This window comes from Podarcis vaucheri (genome assembly GCF_965113315.1).
Source record: "Podarcis vaucheri genome assembly, chromosome: 2".
NCBI classification, from domain to species: domain Eukaryota; kingdom Metazoa; phylum Chordata; class Lepidosauria; order Squamata; family Lacertidae; genus Podarcis; species Podarcis vaucheri.
In genome coordinates this window covers 23,238,821-23,265,509 of record NC_138760.1, presented here as the reverse complement: position 1 = coordinate 23,265,509, position 26,689 = coordinate 23,238,821, and the positions used below count along the sequence as shown (strand labels likewise).

Here is a 26,689-nt window from a genome sequence, read left to right as displayed (position 1 = left end):
ATGCAACATTCCTTTCCTTTTTCAAAAGGGCATTTTCACATTGAGCGTATGTTGCCATAGTTACAGCAAAGGAACACACAGACCTTTGCTAGTCTGCATTGTTGCATATTTGCACACATAAGAATCGAGGGCTCCTTGTGCAGAATCTGCCAAGGCGAGACAGTAGAGAGGGGAGGACAATCAGAACTCTGTAATAATTTGATTTCTCCTATTAAAAAAGCAGGGGGTGTGTGTTTGAAGTTCCTTTGTCACAAAGCCATAATTTCAAGAAAAACGTTATATATATATATTTTTTTTGGGGGGGGGAGGTAATTAAAAATATTTAATCGCATTTCAACAGCTCACTGAGAACATGGGCTTTTGGAACGTATCTCAAGCTGCTGCCCTGGTTTTCAAAAGCATGTTGTCTCCCGTGAATGAAGAACAGAGAACTTGCTGGGCTTTAAACTGTCTCTACATCTAAGGGAACAGGGGAGACAGTTTCATTTAAAATGCAGCAATTTTGCTTTTCCCCCGCACTCATTAGGGTGCCTCTTTTTCATTACAAGTTGGAATGGCTTCCTAGAGAATTTATAGCACCTGTTTTGCTGGCAGCAGCAACACTGCTTTCGTTCAGTCCAAAGGTTGTAACACACAATATTAAAAGTTAAAACCACGGCCAGCAGCAGTAATGGGTGGAGTCAGAAAATGACCATAAATTACCCATCATTAAGGGACGCGGGTGGCGCTGTGGGTTAAACCACAGAGCCTAGGACTTGCCGATCAGAAGGTCGGCGGTTCGAATCCCCGCGACGGAGTGAGCTCCCGTTGCTCGGTCCCAACTTCTGCCAACCTCGCAGTTTGAAAGCACGTCAAAGTGCAAGTAGATAAATAGGTACCGCTCCGGCGAGAAGGTAAACGGAGTTTCCGTGCGCTGCTCTAGTTTGCCAGAAGTGGCGTAGTCTTGCCAGTCACATGACCCGGAAGCTGTACGCCAGCTCCCTCGGCCAATAAAGCGAGATGAGCGCCGCAACCCCAGAGTCGGTCACGACTGGACCTAATGGTCAGGGGTCCCTTTACCTTTACTTTACCCATCATTGAACCCTGCCGCCATCTTCCCTGCTGGTGGGTATCTATTATAGCAATTTATTGCTCGAGTTTGAGGGCGGCGGAATGTCTCCTCCCACAAACCTCACTTGCTGTGAGAGGCTGGCTGCGGACATGCAATGGTAAGGAAAAGCACTTTGTACATGCTCTGGGGTAACGCCTCTTTTTTCACATGCCGTTGGGGTGCGAAGGAACCACGGGCTGCCTCTTGCCCAAATGTCCACAAAAATATGGCACCCCCACAGCTAATTCTCCCCTGGTCTCCTCGCTGGCCCTAATAGGACTAATTTAGCCAGCTAGCCCTGGTGATCATCTAATGTTTATTGGATGGATTTTCCCCTTAAATTGATTTTTGAATTCTGAATTGATTGTTATTAATGTTTTATACTGTCTTTTATGCTGTTTTTTTGTTGCATTAATTAAGTGTTTTAAATTTGTTGTTGGCCGGCCTGAGCCCAGTTGTCTGAACCGGGAAGGGCGGGGTATAAATAAAAATGTATTATTATTATTATTATTATTATTATTATTATTATTATTATTACCAGCCCCATTAAGGCCTGCTATCTGTCTTTGCCAGGAAGTCTTTAAACATATTAATTGGTGTTTGTGATATGAAACAATTTACTGGGCAGGAGACAGAGACAGAGAGAGAGAATGAGAGAGAGAGAGAAAATGAGAGAGAGGCTTTGGCGAAAGCTTCTCTTCAAATGTTTGCCGCGTTGCCAATTGGGAGAGGCAAGAAGAGCGAGATAGTCTGCTAAAGTGATTCCAGATGGGCCAATATTAATATCTTTCTCTTTCTTGATGAATGAGACAGTATGGCCCAGATAGGAAGCTGCTAAAATTACAGGCGCCACGGAGACTTCGCCTGGTGCCCTACCCCACGGAGGATACTTTATCCTTACCTCGGCAACTGTAACTCGGACGAGATGCCCTAACCTGCTGCAGCAAACGTTCCAGAGCCTCGACCTGTCCCCTGTGCCTAGGCTCTCGGCCATCGTAGTCTTTCCAGTCTGTTGAGCGAAAGAAATAAGCAATGTGAAATGCGGCAGAGGAAAGGGAGCCACGCAGAGAGTTTCTTTGCTCTCATCGTCTCCTGGCTCCGGACAGAGTTGGCCAATAAGCCTGTTTTTTTAAGTTTGTCCTTGATCAGAACACTGTGAAACCCCCTCCCCCTAATCTGGATCTTGAATCTTCCCAGGAGCAGGAAGACAGTATAGACTTGGAACAGTGGTTTGCAGAGGGGCATAGTTCAGAAAGCAGAAGCTGGGAAACACTGGATGGAGAACAGCTAGGAGAAGAAACACTGGGAGAGAGAGGGTTAACAGATTCACGGTCATTGGATAGCATTCCTCCACCGCCCTCCCCAAAGTCGAGAAGATCTCAGAAAGTCTCAGAACAGAAAGCACAGAGGGTACAAGCTCAGATTACAAGATTTAGGAGTGATGTAGATTAATACGAACAGAGGGGGTGTAAGCCTTAATTGGGAGCACCACCATTTCTAGGGAGATGTGTTCTTTTGTCTCTCACTTTGATGATTAAAGAATCTAAGATGTTCCTTTCATTTGATCTTCTTATTTACTGCCACGGGTGAGTAAGCCAATTCCCCGAAGCCTGACACTGGTGCTAAATCCAATGGTAATTGTTGGAAACATACCAAATCAGGAAGGCAGGGCATATGGTCTCATTCCTGTTGTGTCCCAAGCTACTTCAGGAGATGCGCATTATATCAGAAATGGTCTCCCAATGCAAAACCTCCCCAATTACGAGTTGTATTGAGTCAGACCATTGATCCATCTATCTGACTAATGGCAGTGGCTCTCCAAGGCTTTAGGCAGGAGACATTCCCAACCTGGAGATGGTGGGGACTGAACCTCCAACCTTCTGCATGCAGGGTGGGTGCTGGACCACTGAGCTATGGCCCTTCCCCATTCATGCAATGAACCTCAGGTCCTGACATCAATAATAATAATAATAACAACAACAACAACAATAGTATTTGTACCTCGCCCATCTGACTGGGTTGCCCTAACCACTCCAGGTGGCTTCCAACATATACAGAAACATAATAAAACACCATTTAAAACTTCCATATGCAAGGCTGCCTTCAGATATTGTCTAAAGGTTGTATAGTTACTTATCTCTTTGACATCTGAAGGGAGGGCATACCATAGGCCAGTGTTTTTCAACCACTGTTCCGTGGCACACTAGTGTGCCGCGAGATGTTGCCTGGCGTGCCGTGGGAAAAATTGAAAAATTCGAAAGATTTTTTAAAAAAATAATGTCAAATTTTCGCCTACTAGGCGGGCGCCGGACTGTGTCCTGGATGTGGGTGGGGTTTTTGATCCCACCCTCGGCCAGCAGGGGCGCCGATTGGCGCTCCTCAGGGGGACACCCTCCACTTTTCTGATGTCCGGGCTGTGATTGGTCCAGACTCCAGCCTGGACCTATCACAGTAGGACATCATCTTCCGACTTCCTTCCCGGCCGAGCACAGTGTGCGCAGCAGCGGAGAGAAGAAGACGTCGCGACTCGAGTCACCAGGAGGACCGGAGCAGGAGGAGACGGACAGAGACCGGGACTCGGCGGGAGTCGGCACTGCAGAGAGACCGCATCCGGATCCAGACTAGGCTGCAGGTGCAGCGTGAGGTGAGGAGGTCATCTGGAACCAGTCGGTCACGGCCGGGTCTCGGAAGAGAGACAAGTGAGTCCAGCCCTGTGCAGCAGCAGCCCGGTAAGTTTATATATAGTCAATATAGGCACAGAGTTAATTTTTTTAACATTTTCTAATGGTGGTGTGCCTCGTGATTTTTTTCATGAAACAAGTGTGCCTTTGCCCAAAAAAGGTTGAAAAACACTGCCATAGGCCACTGCTGAGAAGGTTCCCTGTAACCTCACTTCTTGCAGTGAGCTAGAAGGCCCTCAGCTGGGCCTCAGTGTCCGGGCTGAACGATGTGGGTGGAGACGCTCCTTCAGGTATACTGGGCTGAGGCCATTCAGAGCTTTAAAGGCCAGGAGCAACACTTTGAATTGTGCTCGGAAACGTACTGGGAGCCAATGTCGTTCTTTTAGGATCAGTGCTATATGGTTCCAGTGGCCACTTCCAGTCATTAGGTCAGCTGCTGCAAACATGTGGCACAGGAGTGGGAAAGCACCAGTCCTCTTCAGGGATGAGGCCCAAACAGGCTATATGTCCGCTCCACGTCACTGTGGGGAGGAGTTGCGGTGGACCACATGGCCACCCACTCTCCCCCGGGGGCGGGGGACGAAGTCCCATGTTGCCCGGAGGATCCCGGCTATGTCAGCAACCAGCCTGCCAATCTGCTGGCTGGGGGGGGGGCGCATGGCTGGGACCCATTTAAACAGAGGTGCGAGCCGGAGAGCTTTCTCTTGGCTTGCTTCCTCAATCTCCTGCTCTCCCTCCCTTTTTTGCAGGTTTTCTTCATTGGCCTTGCTATGGAGATTGGTTGGTCGCCATTGTGGGGCCTGGTAGGAATTTTTCCACTTGGCAAACTGGCATGGGCCATTTGGTTTTCGCCTACCTCGTAGCAATCATCACAACTTTGTAAGGTTTTACGGTTAGGCATTGTTTGACCTTATGATGGGGGAGGGGAGGTGTGGCCATCACCTGCCCCTTGAAGCTTAAGGGTATTCCGTTAAAGGATTCCGTGGGGCGTGGATCTTTTCTGAAGCCCAAGGCGGGGCTAGGGCCATGACACGACCCTGTTGGGAACCCTGGGGGGAGCTTGAATTGGTTTGCATCGACGGGGCTCCCCCTTCCGGTGGTTTACCCTTACCGGACTCCCTGCGCAACGGGAAGGAGTCAGATATAGTCGGGTCCATTCAATGCCTAAGCCAATACCGCTCACATTCTGTAATCAATAAAGTTGTGGCCAAAATTTGCCCAATAACATTAACCTAATATCTGCATCCTGGTGTTTTATTCTTCAACAAGGGGGTGGTTGCAGGGTCTCAACACGCAAATCTCCCAACCGTTATGGGGCTGTACAGAGGGTATGGGGCTGTACACAACAGCCCTGCTTTGAGTGGGGTAGGGAGTGTCTGTGTGCTCAACCAGACATGCCTCAACTCTCCTGCAACCTCTGAAGAAAAGCTCTTTTATGCCACACTAAGCTTGGTACCATACAGTGGTGCCCCGCAAGACGAATGCCTCGCAAGATGAAAAACTCGCTAGACGAAAGGGTTTTGCGGTTTTTGAGCTGCTTCGCAAGACGAATTTCCCTATGGGCTTGCTTCGCAAGACGAAAACGTCTTGCAAGTTTGTTTCCTTTTTCTTAACACCGTCAATACAGTTGTGACTTGACTTCAAGGAGCAACTCATAGAACCGCGGTGTGGTAGCCTTTTTTGAGGTTTTTGGTGATTTTTGAAGCTTTTCCAAAACTTTTCCGACACCGTGCTTTGCAAGACGAAAAATTCGCTAGACGAAAAAACTCACGGAACGAATTAATTTCGTCTTGCGAGGCACCACTGTATTATTGACAAGGCAGGTTCTTCTGCCAAATGTCTTCCACATTCTGGGGGAATCAGCTGGCAGCTCCTTATTGGGTACCGTGTGGCTACTATTTGAATTTTAACAACAGGCCAGCAAAAGTCCTTCATTCCCTGCTAACTCTCTCTCTCTCTCTCTTTAAATTTTTTATTTTTACATTTTACAATATTTCAACAACAAACATTAAAACTAAACAAATTCAACCTACATTTTCTTTGACTTCCCCCCTCCACCTCTCTGCTCCAAAACAGATGACCCCTAGACAGGCATAGCTAGACAGGCATAGCAAGGCCAAAAGAACAGCCCTAAATATAGGGAGGGCAGGTGATTCGCGGCACGTCTCAAGAAAGAGAAAGCTCCCAATGACATGCAGCAGCTTAAATATCTGTGTTAGCAGTGGGAGGCTATTGCAAGAAACTGATGAGGTCGACTAAGAGAAGGAAGATGGATTAAACTGAGGCATGAAAACAGAAAACGTGACTTCCGGTCTGCTGTGAAGGGAAATGGTTGTGAGCTCCGTGTCGTCCTATTAAGGAAGGACACTGTCCAGGTTGCCAGGGCTTGGGGGTGAGCCCCTCGGTAGCCAATAGACAACCCAACAGGCCAAATTTCTGCCTTGGCAACCAAGGGGCAACCAATGGGGTGTTGTGGTTATCCAAACGGTCCCGCCCCACAACAAGGAGGCAGTTTAGGTGATCTCACCGCAACACGTGCTCTCCATGATGGAGGACACGATCAGGCAAAAACCACCCTCACTACCTCTCTCCCATTTGCAACCAAGGGCCACAAGATGACACCGTGACCGTTTTGTCTTTTCACACATCATCTTGTTTTAGGAGGTGTGTAAAAGATTATGATGTTCACCCGGTGAAATATCTGCATTATCAGCATTGGGAGGCTATTGCAAGAAACTGATGAGGTCGACTAAGAGAAGGTAGATGGATTAAACTGAGGCATGAAAACAGAAAACGTTCATGCAAACTTAAGATCCCACGCATTTGCTGTTGGATGAATAAATAAACTTATATAATAAAGTGGTACCTTGGTTCTCAAACGCCTTGGTACTCAAACAACTTGGAACCCAAACACTGCAAACCCGGAAGTAAATGTTCCGGTTTGTGAACTTTTTCCGGAAGTCGAATGTGCTCTGTTTTGAGTGCTACACTTACATTTTGAGTGTTACACTGAGGTCTGTCTGTTTTTGCTATTTATTTTGCATTTTTGTTTTTGCGGCTTTTTGTTTTTGTGACTGTGTGGAATGCAGTTCAGCTACTGATTGATTGATTGATTGATTGATTGACTGCAGCACATTGCTTATTGCTTTCATTTTATGGATCAATGGTCTTGTTAGTTAGTAAAATTCATGTTAAATTGCTGTTTTGGGGTTGTTTTTAAAAGTCTGGAAAAGATTAATCCTTTTTGCATTACTTTCTATGAGAAAGCGTTTTGGAACGCTTTGGTTTTGGAACGGACTTCCAGAACGGATTAAATTTGAGAACCGAGGTACCACTGTAAAATGAGAGAGGAATTATTCTAGTTCTAGGTGACTAAAGCACATCTTTGGTCATTTAAAGGGTGGCGGGGGGTGGGGTGGTGGTGAGTAATTCTGCTTTTGACAAAAGAGAGGCTATTTCCCAGTATAGTGGTACCTCAGGTTAATAACTTAATTCATTCTGGAGGTCCGTTCTTAACCTGAAACTGTTCTTAACCTGAAACACCACTTTAGCTAATGGGGTCTCCCACTGCCGTCGCGCCGCCAGAGCACGATTTCTGTTCTCATCCTGAAACAAAGTTCTTAACCCAAGGTACTATTTCTGGGTTAGCAGAGTCTGTAACCAGAAGCGTCTGTAACCCGAGGTACCACTGTATTTGATTGCCATATCTTCTGTTTTAGAACTGGTCTAAGCAATATCTTTAACATACAGAGGAAGCTGGAAATGGCTTTTGGTGGTCGCTTTTCCACCAAGGCCAGTCTCACGTGCCAGTTAATGGTTGTGCATTGTGTATCTGGCTGTGTTTGGCAGCTGGCATGCCAACTTTTCCTGGCAGCCATAAATATAGTGAGATCAGCTGCTGCACGACATTTCATGTTGGTGGCTTGGAAAAGCCACAGAGAGAAGCCGTTTCCAGCTTGTGAGAGTGATAAAAGTAACGTGTAGACCAACTGCTAGCATTCTGAATTTGGAGAAAGTTAAGGAGAGGATCTGATCATGCCTCTACATTTTAATATTACTTTTCAAAGAAAATGAAAGCTTACACACACAGAAAACCCTGTATGGTTTTAAAAGAATATGGGTGTAGGGGACCTTTTTCATTCACATTTTCCCATTTCTGTGTTTTGTCATTTTGTTGTGGCCCTGCGAGGGCCTTCTGGCGGTTACCTTACTGTGAGAAGGGAGGTTACAGGGAACCAGGCAGAGGGCCTTCTCGGTAGTGGCACCCGCCCTGTGGAATGCACTCCCATTGGATGTCAAGGAGATAAGTAACTATGGAATCTGTAGAAGACATCTTAAAACAACCCTGTCTGGGGGTGTTTAAAATGTTTAATGTTTTATTACATTGTTATATATTCTGGAAGCTGCCCAGAGTGGCTGGAGAAACCCAGCCATATGGGTGGGGTACAAATAATAATAACATTATTACTACTATTATTATTAGCTATGGCCATCAATGGTGCTACACGTGTAAACAAATGAACAAAAGTATAATTTCACACACAGCTGGGTGTGAGAATGACCATGGCTCAGTGGTACATCATTCACTTTGCATACAGAATATTGCAGGCTCAACCCACGGCAACTCCAGGCAAGGTATGGATAAGCCAAACTTGGTCTGAAGAAGAAGAAGGGTTTAGATTTGATATCCCACTTTATCACTACCCGAAGGAGTCTCAAAGCGGCTACCATTCTCTTTTCCCTTCCTTCCCCACAACAAACACTCTGTGAGGTGAGTGGGGCTGAGAGACTTCAGAGAAGTGTGACTAGCCCAAGGTCACCCAGCAGCTGCATGTGGAGGAGCAGGGATGCGAACCCGGTTCACCGGATTACGAATTTACCGCTCTTAACCACTACACCACACTGGCTCTCAGAGAGCTGCTGCCAACCACTATAGGCATTGCTGAACTACATGGACCAATTGTTTGACTCGGAGTTAGGCAACTTCCTGCTTCCACATGTAAGTTCTTGAAGGATCAGATATTTCACAGACAGCCAAACACAGGGCTAATTGGGAGGCTGAAAACACATAGATCAACTATCTCTGTAAATGCATTCCTTTTTTTTCTGCCATGATCATTTCACCTTGGCTGAACTAACCTTTTAAATGTCACTTTATTTATTTTTAAAAAATAAATTTTATTAAGTTTTACAGAGACAAAACTTAATATCTTTTCCCTTTTAAAACCAAAACAAGACTTTTATCTAGATACAATAAAAATCCAAAAAGGGGTGAAGAAATAAAGAAAGAAAAAAAAATAAAGAGTAGAAAAGAGGTGAAAAGAGAAAAATAGAAAATTAAGATTCAGAAAATAAAGAACTTCTGCTATATAAAAACAATATTCACTTTGTCCAATTCAATATAACACCTCACAAAGCCAGTTTCTATAAACAAACATTATCTTCAATCCTCAAATCCAGATCTCATTATTAAATTCCACTTTAAAAGAGAGGGGAAAAGAGAATATGAATGAATGTTGTTCAAATAATACAAGCAGTCAATGTTGAAATAGACAAAAACTCTTAACCTACTCGAAGGAGAAGCACAGGGGGGCGTGGAAGTCTGAGGCTGCCCCCAGCCTTTCATGTTATAAGCATAAACTCGGACATAATAGATTCGGCCCTGTAATGAGAAAATAAAACAGACGACCCCAAGTTTATGAGCACGGGCAAAACGAGCATTCCATAGTCATGCGGCTACCCATTGACAAAGGGGCGAGCCGAGTGACCCAAATACATTTCTTGTAACCTGTTTTATAGCAGGGCTGTGCTGAATGTTCACTAACGTTTGAAATTGGCGCATTCGAGACAGCTGAAGCAACTGCAGAACGTGCGGCTTAGCTTATGGCTGCCTGTGATGATAATACATGAGCCGTAGCGCTGTGGCATCAGCAATAAAAGCTTGCAGGTTGCCACAACCAAGTAGAAGTGAGAGCAAATGAGTCTGAGGACAGTGAAACCAATAAGATGAAGAAGCAGAATTAAAGGAAGAGAGGGAGGAATACAGTGGTACCTTGGTTCCCGAACACCTCCATTGTCGAACGTTTTGGTTCTCGAACGCCCCAAACCCGGTAGTAAATGCTTCCGTTTTCGAACGTTTTTCGGAACTTGAACATGTGACATGGCTTCTGCTGTGTGCAAGAAACTCTTGCAACCAATGGGAAGCCCTCCCTCAGTTTTCGAACGTTTTGGAAGCCGAACGGTCTTCAGGAATGGATTATGTTTGAGAACCGAGGTACCGCTGTATATATTGTAAACTGTCTTGTATTGGCGCTGCATTCTCCATCATTTACAATTGGCTTCACCTTATCTCTTACATACTGTATCTCTGGGACCCTGAGAAGTAGTTTAGATTAGCTAGTACTGGGCGGTGCATGGCTTTTATTATTCTTGTAGGTTGTATAAATTGCTGACGATTTGCATCTAAATTGTCTCTCAAGGAACAGCTCCTGAAACAGGTCAAAGGGAGGCCCATGGGATGTGCATGTTAGGGCTACAACCACAATTTTCTAGGTCAACAGAGGTACCCTGTTTTTAGATGTTCCACAGAGATATGAGGAATTGCCTTCTGCTGAAACAGGCTAAGTCCCAAACTACACGTGACATAACAACCTGGGGATTGGTCCTTTCTTGGGATCTACAGGGCTTTCAATCTCCACTCCTGCCCCAAAACACCCCATTTCAGCTGCTGCCTCCCATGGACATGAAGCTGGGGGGGGGGGGATATTATCTAGGAAATCCACCAAAGCATTTGTTCAAAGCTAACCTTTGCAGAAATCAACAACAACAACAACAACAAAAAGCCAGATGTAAAAAGAGACTTTTAAAACCTAAGCTTCAAACCCCAAGATGTTAAATGTTGAGTTTAAAAGTCAGTTTAGAAGAACTTAATGTGCCTCCCCTGACTAACACGGGTTTTTCTTTCTTTTCTTTAAATTAAAAAAATGCAAATGATTTCGAGACAGGAGAATGTATCTGAGATTTCCATCCAGCTGTAAATATTGATGCATTTTTAAAATAAAAAACCCCCTGTTACTGATGTCGAAAGTCACATTCAGCTGCTTATGAAGGACCGAAAGGTGAAGGCAAATGTATGTGAAGTGGACATCCTTATATGCCCCCCTCCTGAGACTCTCCATAGGGAGATCATTGTCCATCAGCCACCCACTTTTAATCTCTATAAAAACACCCCTCTCTCCTTTTAAGTTGCTGCAGCCAGCGACTTTTGTTTCCCCAACAAAGCGGTGGGGATGGAACTGTTATTTTAGGCATCAGACATGGAGTCAGGATTGGATCTCTCCAAAGCCTTTGATCTGCCCTAAGATTAGCCCATGATCCATGGCACAGCAGCTTTAATTCCACTCTCTTCAGATCTCCCCCACTAATACGGCGACTCACAAAACAACCTACAGCCAACCGCCCATCCCTTTGTGGTTTTCAGATGCTGGGTACCAGACACAATGCGTTTAATGACTGGCAGCCCTTGCCGGAGGAATGGCGCTCAGCTGTTCTCCTTGAACAGCTTAAATTCAAAGTGGGCTGTTTTGCTAGTGTTTGGGGAGCAGCGCAATCTAAATTAAGGCCTTGTCATTTACCATGGTGAGGCCGGTGATGGTGCACCTCATAGACTGAAGGTTATCCGTGATGATTTCCCCAGCCAAAGGAGAAAAGTCTTCTGAATAGCTCCATTCCACTAGGAAACAAAATCAAACAGTGGAAAGGTTAACTAGACATCAGTTGTCTAAGAGAGGAACATTCAGCTAATTTACGTCATCTCTCCCTTGTTTGTCTCAGGCCTCTGTATCAATGAAAGTGTGGAAGAAGGTTTTTTGCATGCAAGTTAAGCCAAGCAAATATTTGCACTTCACTCTCGCAAAGAGAAAGGGAATTTTGGCATGCCAGCAGCTAAGAAAGTACGCGGATCTACTGGTTGCAAATCAGCAAACAATTCGGTGCTTAGGAGGTGACGTTTGGTGGGGTTCTCAGTTTGAGGCAACACAAGAGGACAGTTTCATGTGTCTAAAAATAGAATAAAATTGTTGAACCACTGAATTCCTCACATACAGGCACACAATGAAGGAGAACGGAGCTGATAATTATTTTGGAAAACCTTTAAACTTGAAACTTAGGCATTGGGGTTCATCAAAGTTTGATAAAAACATACCCACTCTTTTCACTTTTTCCTACAGATGTTGTTCTCTGTTCTGGGGACAACAGAGATCAATTTCCCTGCTTTTGCTGTGTGCAATAACTAGAAAGCCTTTAAAATGCAATGTGTGTGTGAGAGAGTCCTTTGCCCCTGTTTGCAACGCCTCCTGAGATCACTGAAATCACATACCCATTCACCAGAAGAACCATTTTGAATTAGAATTTCCACAAACACCAAAAACCTGAGATAGTTTCAAAACTGAGCTGCGTGCATTTTTGAAGAATACTATTAAATTAAATCAGGTGCTAGTTATAGCTTACCGAGCTGAAGAAGAGCAAAAGCAGCAAATTTGGAAGAAGTATTCTTAATAAATAAAGGAAGCTGCAGATCTAAGACCACTTTATCTATAGTAAGAAGGCAGAGCAGTCCTAAACCCTTGATATGCTAGCCAGAGCACACATCTAGCCACTGTGCTGTTGCTTTTAAACGAGAAGACGGAGTGGACAATAGCAAGTCTACCCACCTCCATTATATACAAAGGAAATAATACAGAGCCTCATAGTTTGCAGGGTTGTTACAGCAATAATAAAATGTCACACTTTGATGATTGATGACAATAGGACCTAACTACCGTATTTTTCCGTCTATAAGATGCCCCCATGTATAAAACGACCCCTATTTTTTGAGCCCAAAATTAAGAAATAAATATTTTAAACATTTTGTGTATAAGACAACCCCCAATTTCAAACTTAAAAAAATTGTTGGAAAACATAGTCTTAAACGCGGGAAAATACAGTATTTTGCAAGGATGGACACCATAGCAAAGAAACTAACTTACGGGCAGCTTCCCTGTATCAAAATAAGGCCCAATTGCTACAGATATGAAAGAAAGAAAGAAAGAAAGAAAGAAAGAAAGAAAGAAAGAAAGAAAGAGCCATTTCTGTAGTGGCTCCCTGTTCGTGGAATGCTCTCCCCAGGGCGGTTCTCCTGGCTCCTTCATTGTACACTTTAACATTCCTCTTTAACCAAGCCTTGGGCTGATTAACATCCAATGCCCATTTAAAATGTGTTGGGGAGGGGAGATTATTGGGCTGTTCTTGTTCTTATTTTTATTATGTATTTTGTGATTTTATCTTGTGAACTGCCCTGAGACCTGCAGGTATAGTGCAGTATACAAATTTCATCATCATCATCCCTGATTATTGGCTGTAAGAACTAGGGATGATGGAAGATAGAGTCCAACAACATCTGGGAGAGAAGAAGAGGAGGAGGAGGAGGAGGAAGAGAGTTTGGATTTGATATCCCGCCTTTCACTCCCCTTAAGGAGTCTCCAAGCAGCTAACATTCTCCTTTCCCTTCCTCCCCACAACAAACACTCTGTGAGGTGAGTGGGGCTGAGAGACTTCAGAGAAGTGTGACTAGCCCAAGGTCACCCAGCAGCTGCATGTAGAGGAGCAGGGAATCGAACCCAGTTCACCAGATTACAAGTCCACCTCTCTTAACTACTACACCATGCTGGCATAACAATAATAATAATAATAATAATAATAATAATAATAATAATAATAATAATAATAATTGGATGTGAGGGTGATCTGGCTGCAACATCTGTCACCCCATTGATCGCCAGGGTTGATTCGGCTGATCTGGCTGGCTAAGCGAGTGTCCCCTCCCTCCCTCCCCGCTCCATGTGCGTCCCTCCCGAAGCTGCGCGCTCGGTGGATGAGGACGACCATCCCAGATAGAAAGAGTGTACCGTTCTTCGGTCAAGGGTATACGATAGCTGCGCTCCCTTGCTAGAACCTCCAAATAACAACAACAACAACAATAGTAATAATAATAGGTTTACCTAGCCACTCCGGGCGGTTCCCAACAGAATATTAAAAACATGATAAAACATCAGACATTAAAAACTTCCCTAAACAGGGCTGCCTTCACATGTCTTCTAAAAGTCAAATAGTTGTTTATTTCATTGACATCTGATCGGAGGGCGTTCCACAGGGCAGGTGCCATGACCAACCAGGTGCCCTCTGCCTGGTTCCCTGTAACCTCACTTATCACAGTGAGGGAACTGCCAGAAGGCCCTCAGAGCTGGACCTCAGTGTCTGGGCTGAATGATGGGGGTGGAGACACTCCTTCAAGTATACTGGGCAGAGGCCATTTAGGGCTTTAGAGGTCAGCACCAACACTTTGAATTGTGCTCGGAAATGTACTGGGAGCCAATGCAAATCTTTCAGGACCGGTGTTATGTTGTCTCGGCGGCCACTCCCAGTCACCAGTCTAGCCAACCTTCTCATAAAAACCTGTCACAGAACATGGCTTGGTGGGCTTCTTTTAGCTATGTGACCAGGGGCAGGAGATACCCAATCATATACAAGTGTCTGCCTTGAGCCAAAAGTGACACATGCATTTTGCATTAAGGTTTTTCACAGGGCTCCAGACATGGGTTCAACTTCTGAGACTGTACACAGCCTTTCAAACATAATGTGAGAAGCAGCGCTCAACGAAACATTAACTTTTGTCCATTAACCTTGAGCTCCCTGAAGCTCTAACAACACAAACACCTCAGACTTTATTGAGAGCCACAGAACTATCTCCAGCCGCAGCAATGAAAATTTAGAGGCTGTTAACAGAACATCTTGTATGGGGGTTCTTGCACTGGCGCATAGTAGCCTTTCATTACAGAGTGCCTGTAAGTGTCATTATATTTGATGGCCTGTCACATTTTCCATTGTAAACCACAATTTTCTGGGCTTTATAACTTTTGCTGCATTAAATCATTTCGAACTGAAGCTGGGTATACAAGCTGCCAAAACAGACAAGTTCCATTACTGGGCCGGCATAAAATGGGAGAAGACCGTCCTAGGTTGTTTAATGTCAAACCAAAAGGAATGTGCAGTCTTGTCAGAAGACCCGTTCTGGGGGGAACAGAAAAATGGGCTTTAATTTGGGGCCATTCTTTGTCATCATGTACAGTGAAACCATACAGCACAGTATGGAGGGATTTACTGTTGGGAATCAAAGGGAGCTGACAATAGTAGGATCATCAAGAATCAGTGCTAGCTATGGTGAGTTCTAGTCAACTTTCTAAATCAAGACGTTGGGAAGGAAGGGGGAAAGGGAGGAGGGTTCCCTAAAATTGTTTTTCATATCACATTTGGAGGAAGAAGAAAAAGGATGACTCTGGAATCCCACAAAGTCTTCCAAACCTTGTTGTTGCTTAGTCATTTAGTCATGTCCGACTCTTCGTAACCCCATGGATCAGAGCACACCAGGCACTCCTGTCTTCCACTGCCTCCTGCAGTTTGGTCAAACTCGTGTTGGTAGCTTCGAGAACACAGTCCAACCATCTCATCCTCTGTCGTCCCCTTCTCCTTGTGCCCTCCATCTTTCCCCAAATCAGGGTCTTTTCCAGGGAGTCTTCTCTTCTCATGATGTGGCCAAAGTATTGGAGCCTCAGGTTCAGGATCTGTTCTTCCAGTGAGCACTCAGGGCTGATTTCCTTAAGAATGGATAGGTTTGATCTTCTCGCAGTCCATGGGACTCTCAAGAGTCTCCTCCAGCACCATAATTCAAAAGCATCAATTCTTCGGCAATCAGCCTTCTTTATGGTCCAGCTCTCACTTCCATACATCACTACTAGGAAAACCATAGCTTTAACGATATGGACCTTTGCTGGGAAGGTGATGTCTCTGCTTTTTAAGATGCTGTGTAGGTTTGTCATTTCTTTTATCCCAAGAAGCAGGTGTCTTTAATTTCGTGACTGCTGTCACCATCTGCAGTGATCATGGAGCCCAAGAAAGTAAAATCTCTCACTGCCTCCATTTCTTCCCCTTCTATTTGCCAGGAGGTGATGGGCCCAGTGGCCATGATCTTAATTTCAAACCTAGGGTTGCCTTATTTTAAGAAATGAAAATCTAGACACAGAAGTTGTTGGGCTCTTTTTTACAACATCTCCCCCCCCGGAAGTTTTTTACCTATTTCTTAGGGAAATTGCAAAAAAACCCACAAAACCCCACTTCCGATATGGGCTGCCCGCATGATGCTTGGGTTTTCCTGGACATTTTGAATGCTTTTTGAAAATTCCACCCAGATGCCATTTTCGACGGACTAATCCTGGCTACGGACTAATCCAGGAAATTCCGGATGTATGAAAGCCCTATCCAAACCCATCATGAGGTAGAGGTCATCAAGAAAGACAAAGAGCCTATATCAAGGGACCTAAACTATCAAAAGTGATATGGCAGTGGCTTAAATAGCACATCAGTCACAGCCAGAGAACAACCAAAGAGTAAAATACTCCAGCGTCCAGCAATTGTTTTAAAGGAAAAGGAAGTCTGTTTGAAAGGTGTCTCTATTCATTCTGCCTTTAATTTCCCTCCTGTGTCTCATGAAACGCTCAGACATTGCTGAATGCCAGATATTATTCTTCCATATATTATGGGGTATTTTCAGTCTGGTTCGTCCATTGGTGAGCTATCACTAATCTTGCTGCAGTCAGTGAAACACTGGTGAATTTTCATGAGAAAGTTTAACAAAACACCATATTTTTCGCTCCATAAGACGCACCTGACCATAAGGCGCAGCTAGTTTTTAGAGGAGGAAAAAAAGAAAAATATGTATATTCTGAACGAAACAGTGGATGTATGATTTTTGTGGTTCATGCTGTGGCTTTGCGCCATTGCAGCCCCACACAACAGTGGGTGGGTGATTTTTTTGGTACAGGCTGTAGCCATGGACATGCTATGTGATCTGATGGTGAATTTGGGGTGACCCAGTGCAAAAATCCTGAGGATCCATGAGCTTTTACCTCCCCCTCCCAGGCAGCCTCCTTTATCTCTAGCGTCCCTTATCTCCCTCCCGATCGCTTGCCGATCAGCTGCTTCCTTTCAACACCCCCTTCCCTCTTGTTTGCCTTAGTGTCTTTTCCTTAGATGGAGCAGTGTTTTTGCTCCTCCTTTTCTTCAAGTTCTGCAAGTTCACTGTCTTTACCTCCCCCCTGCCAGTCAGCCTCCTTTATCGCTAGAGTCCCTTATCTCGCTTCCGATCTCTTGCCAATCAGCTGCTTAGTGGCTTTGTTTCAACATCCACTTCCCTCTTTCAAAAAAAAAAGAGGACGATCTGCTTTTCGCCCCTGGGCAATTCGGCTCCAGGGACCACACATTCGCCCCATAAGACGCACAGACATTTCCCCTTACATTTTAGAAGGGAAAAAGTGCATCTTATGGAGCAAAAAATACAGTATATCCGCAAACTGATGAGGAACAGTGAAGAACTGGACTTGATTGGGAAAATGAGAAACTGAGAGAAACTGAAAATGACATCTTCATCCATTCCCCCTCTCCCGCCCAAAGTAAATGTTTGGGTGGAATTTCACATGAAACAAAGTGCTCTTATGCTTACATTGGTAAAGGTAAAGGGACCCTTGACCATTAGGTCCAGTCGTGACCGACTCTGGGGTTGCGGTGCTCATCTCGCTTTATTGGCTGAGGGAGCCGGCGTACAGCTTCCGGGTCATGTGGCCAGCATGACTACACCACTTCTGGCAAACCAGAGCAGCGCACGGAAACGCCGTTTACCTTTCCGCTGGAGTGGTACCTATTTATCTACTTGCACTTTGAGGTGCTTTTGAACTGCTAGGTTGGCAGGAGCAGGGACCGAGCAACGCGAGCTCACCCCGTCACAGGGATTCGAACCGCCGACCTTCTGATCGGAAAGTCCTAGGCTCTGTGGTTTAACCCACAGCGCCACCTGTGTCCCTATGCTTAATTGACCCCAGCATAAATTGGCTTCTAATCCTGGTTTAAAAGATGAGAAAACGAGTGTAAAGGGTGATCATCTACCACCTATAAAGGATTTTGAATGTTCACTCTTTTTAACTGGCGTATAACGAAAGGCCTCAGTGGCCATCTCCCACCTCTTTAGTATTATATTTACCTTCTATCAGAATGTGGCATATATCTGAAAGCAGTTCCCTGGACCTTGTCAAATTTGCAGAGATTCAGCCCTTAAACACTGCGAGTAGCTTTTTAATGCACTGGGCAGTGTTATCAAACATCAGAAATTGCCTGAACTGAATGCCCTGGAAGCATTTAAAATGCAGGTGTAGATGTTTGGGCAAAACAGGTCATGTAGTATTATATTTTTAAAAGCAGCAGCAGGGGTGAAATATTGTACAATACTCTTAGATAATATTTGCTTTTCTCCTGGTAATAGCTTTCCTTACCCATCAGCTGGAAGGGGGAAAAAGATGAATCCTGATTCCCCATGGAAATGCAACACATTTTCAGTAATGCACGCAAGAACCGGGATGTACTTACCAATAATGCTCAAAAATTTCAAAACAGTGTGAAATACTTCCAACAGGCTGGGTATTATTATCATTTCTGTGTCACTACTGCAGATACTGCAGATAAATTCCACTACTTTATCCTGTCTTTAAAGGGTCTCCTTCTTTTAGAGATAACATTTTAAATATATATATATATTTATACTTCTCAAGTTTATACATTTCACAATCATTTTGACATTTCAAAGCTTGACTTCCTTCCCCCTCTTTCTGTGGTTTCTTAAGTTTATTTTCAATATCTTCTCCATATCCAAATTAACTTAATTTGCTCATTTATTCATCGTCTTTAAATATATACTGCAGCTTCATGCTGCAGATTATTACAATAATCCTGCGAATGTTCTTACCTGTTTACAATTTATCTGTAAATATTCAATAAACCATTTCCATTATTTTATTTAAAATAATGTTGATTTCTTATTCTTCCGGTAAGCTTTGCCATTTCTGCATATTCCATAAATTTTTGTATCCATTCTTCCTTTGCTGGGACTTCTCTTTTAGAGATAACATTGCCTGAATAAGGGGGCAGAAGGAGGAACAGAACTCTTCCTTGTATGCAAGAATGGACAAAGGCCTCTCAATACATTGGGGAGTGAAAAGTAAATTTTCACCTGTGGAATGTTCTTCATTATGAAGCATATGGAGACAGGTTCCCTATTGACTTCAGAAATTGTGATGATAGAGGCATTTTATTTTATTTTGGTCGCGCTGTAATACCATCATCACCTAATAGACTTTTAAACTGTAAACAACAGTGGGCCAATTGCGTCTCTTTGAGGTGTGTGCAAACCCCCCAGTAGAAATCTCATTAGTCTTTTCATATTTTTTTTAAATAATATTTTATTAGCTTTTATCAATAGAAAAGTTGGAAAAAAACAAAAAACAAATACAAAACAAATACAAAATACAAAGATACAAAAATACAAACATTAAACACAAAGAAGAAAAAAAATAAAAAACACATATAAAAGAAAAACAAAAACTCCCTCTTTCTTATCTCCACTTTAGTTAACTTATTTTCCTGACTTCCTCACGTCTCCCATTTTTGTATCCCTTTTTAAATTTAGTTCAGCAAATTCATATTCTATTAGTTTATCTATTATTAATCCCCTCATACTTTTTGCCTTGTTGCTAGAGCCCCTTCAATTCATTTCAATGTCATCAGCATTCAAAAATTTTACAGTGTTTCTGCAAATAAATTTTAAATTTCCTCCAGTCTTCTTCCACCGACTCTTCTCCCTGGTCTCGGATTCTGCCAGTCATCTCATTAGTCTTTTCAAACTTATTTTGCCCATCCTTGAAATTCCTCAGATGTTTGGCCTGAAAGGAACTCACTATCCATTTCACTTTAAGGTGCAATCTGGTAGCAGCCATCCCTTGAAACATTCTGTCCGTCTGACCAAACTCTTCACCCTCCTTTGTGATTTCTCAGATGTGTTTCCTGAGGAGAAACACCCACATCTACTTCGCATTTCACTTTGGGTGAAATTTCCGTGACCGAAAACGTACGGCCCGCGCAACTTTCTGAACCCATCTCTCAATCTGGGATTCAATCAAGACGAGCCTGCTTTTATAGCCTAACGTTAATTCTAGGAGGCTGCTGAATTTCTCCTGAGAAATTTCATTATTGACATGAATTCAGGTGAGCCTTTCTTCTGACGCCTATTGCCATCTGGTCGTGCACATACTGTCTCAGTAAATGGGCCCACAGAGGCCAGCTTGGCAACCCTTGTGCGTATTATCTTCCAGTAAATGTGGTCCATAAAAAGGACCTTCTGTCACCTTCCACCCTCAGGCAAATTGTCACAGCAAGTGGAAGTCTAGCTCTATGCATCAAAGTAGTAGCCCAGATATGAGCGACTTATGAAACAATTTCACATTTCACCATACTTTCTCCAGAGTTATAATATTGCACAGAGAGAGGGATGGAGTGACTATCTATCTATCTATCTATCTATCTATCTATCTATCATCTATCTATCTATCTATCATCTATCTATCTATCTATATCTATCATCTATCTATCTATCTATCTATCTATCTATCTATCTATCTATCTATCTAATCTATCTTCTGGACAAACTCCATTTAGGACTTATGCTTAGGACTATTTTCTTTTCTTCCCTAACTAAATCTTTAAATTCTTGTTAAAACACTTCTAGATGGTGCTTAGGGATCAAAGAAATTCTCTCCTCAGCATGGGGCCTCTTAAGCTGTGAAATCTTACTTTCCCTGACAAAAGCACTGGCTTTGAGGTGAAAGATGGAAATCAGAGGCCTCAGAGACTGAGGGATAAGTGCTCAGGGAGGCTAAAACAAACATAAACACTGACTCGGGCCTTTTTAATGTGGCTTACTGTTATATAATGACATCAAGAAGCAGTTTTACCCTGAGACAGAGCCAACCTCGTCCAACATTTTCTACCTGAGTGGCAGCTGCTCCCCAGCACCTCAGATCTGAGCATAGCTGTCAACTTTTCCATTTTCTTGCGAGGAATCCTATTCGGAATAAGGAATTTCCCTTTAAAAAGGGGAAACATTGACAACTATGGATCTGAGGTATGCAGAACCATGTGCTCCAATTACAGTGGTGCCTCGTAAGACGAAAATAATCCGTTCCGCGAGTCTCTTCGTCTAGCGGTTTTTTCGTCTTGCAAAGCAACCCTATTAGCGGCTTAGCAGATTAGCGCTATTAGCGGTTTAGTGGCTATTAAAGGCTTAGCGGCTTAGCGGCTAAAAGGTTATTAGCAGCTTAGCGGCTTAGAAAAAGGGGGGAAAGCGGAAAAAAATCGGAACACTCACAAGACGTTTTCGTCTTGCTAAGCAAGCCCATAGGGAAATTCATCTTGCGAAGCAGCTCAAAAACGGAAAACCCTTTCGTCTAGCGAGGTTTTCGTCTTGCGAGGCATTCGTATTGCGGGGCACCACTGTATTATATGGAATGCCATATGTAGGCAGTTGGGTAATACCACCCAAAATGACAGAAGATGAAAGAATCCCTCAAAACTCTGTTTCTTTCTGAATGTGTCAGGTGCTTTGCCTGGAGAAGGAACTTTCATATTCACTCTGAATTTTGCTTTGGGATATCTATCAACACAGATTGGCTTGTTTTGCTTTAGGGTTAAGTTTTGGCGGCAGCTCCGAATACAGACTATGAGAAATGGAAGCCCGCCCTGTGGAATGCCCTCCCATTGGATGTCAAGGTGATGGACAACTACCTGACATTCAGAAGACATCTTAAGGCGGCCCTATTCAGGGAAGCTTTTAATGTATGATATTTTAGTGTTTTTTTGGTTTCTGTGGAATCCACCCAGAGTGGCTGGGGAAACCCAGCCAGATGGGCGGGGTACAAATAATAAATTATTAATTATTATTATTATTATTATTATTATTATTATTATTAAATGGCCCCCTCTCTGTTTGAACTAGGGCTCCTCACACATGCTTCTGAGCTGTTCTATTTTCTAGAAAAAGCAAAATGACCACAAACAGCTCCACTGTTCTCTTATAATGGCAATGGCGCCCACCTGAGAGGTGCCGGAAGTGAGTTTCAGTGAATTCCGGCTGAAAAAAATCCCTGCTTCTGAACAACCTAGAAGATCAGGCTAGGGGTTAAAATATGGTGTTCTTGTAAGTTTAGGGAGGAGGGACGCGGGTGGCGCTGTGGGTTAAACCACAGAGCCTAGGACTTGCCGATCAGAAGGTCGGCGGTTCGAATCCCCACAACTGGGTGAGCTCCCGTTGCTCGGTCCCTGCTCCTGCCAACCTAGCAGTTTGAAAGCACATCAAAGTGCAAGTAGATAAATAGGTACCGCTCCAGTGGGAAGGTAAACGGCGTTTCTGTGTGCTGCTCTGGTTTGCCAGAAGCGGCTTAGTCATGCTGGCCACATGAACTGGAAGCTGTACGCTGGCTCCCTCAGCCAATAAAGCAAGATGAGCGCCACAACCCAGAGTCGGTCACGACTGGTCCTAATGGTCAAGGGTCCCTTTACCTTTACCTTAAGTTTAGGGAAGCAATCTCAAGAGTACTATCTCCCTTTTGAAGTCATGTCAGGCAGATCCATCTACGGCAGGCATAGGCAGACTCTGCCCTCCAGATGTTTTGGGACTACAACTTCCATCATCCCTAGCTAACAGGACCAGTAGTCAGGGATGATGGAAGTTGTAGTCCCCAAACATCTGGAGGGCCAGGTTTGCCAATAAAAAACCCCACTTCCGATATGGACTTCCAACAAAACACTAAAATACAATAACCTATTAAACATTAAAAGCTTCCCTAAACAGGGCTGCCTTTAGATGTCTTCTAAAAGTTTGGTAGTTATTTTTCTCTTTGACATCTGGTGGGAGGGTGTTCCACAGGGCAGGTGCCACTACCGAGAAGGCCCTCTGCCTGGTTCCCTGTAACTCGGCTTCTCGCAGCGAGGGAACCACCAGAAGGCCCTCGGGGCTGGACCTCTGTGTCTGGGCAGAAAAATGGGGGTGGACACGCTCCTTCAGGTATACTGGACCGAGGCCATTTAGGGCTTTAAAGGTCAGCACCAACACTTTGAATTGTGCTCAGAAACGTACTGGGAGCCAGTGTGGGTCTTTCAAGACCAGTGTTATATGGTCTCGGCTGCTGCTCCCAGTCACCCCTTCTGCCGCATTCTGGATTAGTTGTAGTTTCTGGGTCACCTTCAAAGTTAGCCCCACATAGAGCGCATTGCAGTAGTCCAAGCGAGAGATAACTATGCCTGATCTGCAGTTTAGAGCACAGATGGGGAACCTGTGGTTGTTCTCCAACTCTTTTGTAACCGCTAGCTACTGGACATGGCTGATGGAATTGGAGTTGAACAGCACTTGGCGATCTACAGGTTCGCCACTCCTGGCTGAGACAATGAAAAGAAAAGCATTGCTATCCCCTTTGCAAGCTGCACACAACTTCAAGAGAATGCAGGATGCCAAACAGGTTTCACATCATATCAGGCAATGATGGATCCAAATGCTGGCTCCCAAGAACAGTCACTAATCACAAAGCAACTAGACGGTCAAGGAAAGAGCAGCTTCCCATTTTGCTGTTGAAAAGAATAAAGTCAGTTTCAACGCATAGGCCTACTTGTTGAAGTATGGTTTTTAATGACAACTGATAATGAAGAGAAAGGGAACATTCATAGTCTTGAAAGCTGGGGATTCTGAAAAAACACTTACATGACTAAGTAGAGCAGAGTGGCATTGAAAAATGATTTGCAGTTCATTTGATGCTTTTAAAAATTCTACAGTATAGTGGCCAATTCCATAGGTTGGGGTTCCATGGGGTGGGGGGGGTATATAAAAATGCTTAATGAATATTACCCACGCATCCCAGAACCAAGGCCGTCTAATATTATCACATTGTGTTCAGTCTTGAGTACCACGTTTGCATGAGGTATGGGGAGGCTGAGTTTAATCACCAGGGTTGTGCCTAAACACAAGACTTTTCAGTGCAAAAATATGGTGCCTGTCATTATGGAGAAATAGAGAAATCTGAACAAGACTAGTGCCTCCAGCAGAGCACTTTGAAGACTTTTATAAAAATAACAAACCCTTGTCAACACAAGAAATACAAGACAAACTAGAAGACACCCAAATGCCCTGGTTAACACAACACCAAATACATGCCCTCTTAAACAACCCAACACTAAAATCAGCAGCAACTAGGCCCCTGACAACCGCCGAAAACCTCCTCCTAACAACAAAGGGAAACGGTAAAGGGACGGTATCCGCAATATACAAAATACTACTCCAAAATCCTGCAAATCCCCTAGACGCAATCAAAAAACAATGGGAGAATGACATAGGCTATGAGATTAACCCCACTCAATGGACCAGAATGTGGTCTAAACCCCCCTTTAAATCCATATCAACGAAAAGAAAAGAACTCACACTGAAACTCACCTACAGGTGGTACCTAACACCAAGCGCTAATACACCCAGGAACCTCACCAAAATGCTGGAGAGGGTGCACCTCCACAGGCACATACCTCCACATGTGGTGGGAGTGTCCCAAAATCCAACTATTCTGGACAACAGCCATACAAGAAATATGTAAAATAACTAAGCAAGTAATAGACATCACCCCAGAATTGGCCCTACTAAACATCTTCCAAGACAACAATGCCCATTTACACCACAAAGAACTCATAACCCCCCTGCTCTCAGCAGCCAGAAACACCATAACCAGACACTGGAGAGACCTGTCAGGAGTAAGCATGGACCAATGGTACCAAATAGTATGGGAAACAGCCCTACTAGAAAAATTAACTAACAAACTGAAACTGACACGGGGACAAATAGAAGAAGACGCCTTCACCCCGGTATGGCTCCCCTTTATCACATACACAGCCCAACAGGACAATGACAATAATCCACCAACAGCATACAAATCAATATGGCTAACCTGATCCAAAACACCCACCCACCTCACTCACACATGAAAACAAAGATCACCACAGCCAATCACAAGCAAACAATCACACCTTAGGCCAACCCCAACCTCTCTCACCACCAAAGGAACACAAGTGAACAACACAAGCAACACTGACACCAAACTCTACATACATTAAACATAATAGAAACACCGCCACCCAACCCCAGCCCTATCCATCTTCCCTCTCTCCACCCCCCTTTCTTTTTTCTTTTCTTCTCCCCCTAATGCCTCAACAAATGAAACGGATTTGTAAAAATGTTACATAAAAAAAAATACGAGGCATTACACTTCTGTAAAACAAGAAAATCCTTAATAAAATATATATTAATAAAAAAAGTAAAGTAGCAAAAGGAATAATAATAATAATAATAATAATAATAATAATAATATATTTATACCCCACCAATTTGACTAGGTTTCCCCAACCACTCTGGGCAGCTCCCAACAGATTAAAAACTGAATAAAATATCAAATATTAAAAGCTTCCCTATACAGGGCTGTGGGGTGGGTGCTTAACCCTTCTCCTGCCACCCTGTTTTACTCCCCAAACCAGAAATATGATGATGCCTTTGACCAAATGCAGCAATGTAGCTAAAACCTTACCAAAATTACACATTTTGCCCCTGCCATCTGCTTTCGCTCCTGCAGTACTCTAGACCTATGCAGGTCTAAAGCAACAATGGGGTAAAAAACAGCTAGGGAAAAGAAAGTTTTTGGGAAAAACGACTGGCAAGGGAAGGATTAAGTATTGCCATCCATCCCACGCCTCCTCTGTCACAAAACACTGGAGTGTGCTGTCCCAAGGGAAAATGGGTCAGAGAGTCCTCATTACTTACCCCTAAGGCACAGTACCTATTAAACATACAGATGATATGTGCTTTAATAATAACACAAACGATGCCAAAAGACAAGGTTTGTGGGAAGGGGTGCACTTTGCTCGTCCAGTGCCACTGGGACAAACCTATCAATTTCAGTTTCTCTACGTTTCTCATATTTTTGGAAGCCAACAGATTGGTCCTCCACATTTACACATCAGATTGCATTTTTTAAAAAAGCTGCATGAAAATTGCACTGTATTGCAAATTTCTCCAAACATTGTTGTATATAATAGTGCCTACTTTTTGCAAAGCAATTTCCTCTAATACAATGTATTTCTGTCTGTTATTTTCATGAATATGTGATTTTTTAGGCACATTTCACGTGTGTGTGTGTGTGTGTGTGTTTCTCTGTGTGTACAACGCATTCCTTGATTTGCAAATTATATTGCAAAATTCACAGAAGTGCAACTTCTGAAGGATGGCTGTGTTTTGGTTTGCGTATTGTTTCAGAACGTGCAAACTAGGTAAGTTCACTTTTAAGTGTGGACTGAATCAATTTTTCACCCCCATCCCAAGTCATATGCCACACTTTTATTATAAGCAATAAAGTTAACCAATCTGAAAGCAAATCCTAATTTCATAAGGGAAGCCATAAGTAGGTTATTTTTGGTATTGGTTTTACCCTTACTTTTCTTTTCTTTTTTTGTAGCAATAAAGTGTGGCATTGAACATGATTCATAGGAACTGTGATCCTAAACACTTTAACTTGAAAGAAGTAATAGTTGCTTCTGACTGCTTGACTATTTGGCATGTTGGAGCATGCCGAACCCATGCCTCATCTTTTCCCTTCTTCTGAGAAACTTTAATTTGAGGTTTGTTGGATGGAAGACTGAAAGTAGACCTGGGCTTGAAAACATCTAACTCCTCATGCGAGAAACTGCATCCTTCTGGATGTTGTTTGAGCAAACTTCTCATTGGCCATGCAGGTTGAGGATGATGGAAATCGGAACACCCTTCGGAGGATACCAGATCTTAACAATCAGCTAATTTGCGTTCTCTCTCCCCTAAAAAGTTGTGGTTATTTATTTCCTGGGAGTAGCCCAAATGATAGAAATTGTT

General features: G+C 43.6%; 2 protein-coding genes across 4 annotated transcripts in view; both read right to left on the bottom strand.

Moving 5' to 3' along the window:
• The window catches only part of ANKFN1 (ankyrin repeat and fibronectin type III domain containing 1), a 250,655-nt gene that overhangs the window by 72,868 nt on the left and 151,098 nt on the right, over positions 1-26,689 (bottom strand). For all 3 annotated transcript variants that reach the window (XM_082212408.1, XM_082212407.1, XM_082212409.1), the window contains 3 exons: positions 11,406-11,503; positions 9,343-9,433; positions 1,992-2,099 (listed from right to left, as the gene is read on the bottom strand). In XM_082212408.1, coding sequence (XP_082068534.1) covers positions 1,992-2,099; positions 9,343-9,433; positions 11,406-11,503 — 297 coding nt within the window. The remainder of the gene's footprint in view (positions 1-1,991; positions 2,100-9,342; positions 9,434-11,405; positions 11,504-26,689) is intronic.
• The window catches only part of NOG (noggin), a 228,734-nt gene that overhangs the window by 134,391 nt on the left and 67,654 nt on the right, over positions 1-26,689 (bottom strand). The gene's annotated exons all lie outside the window — the stretch shown is intronic.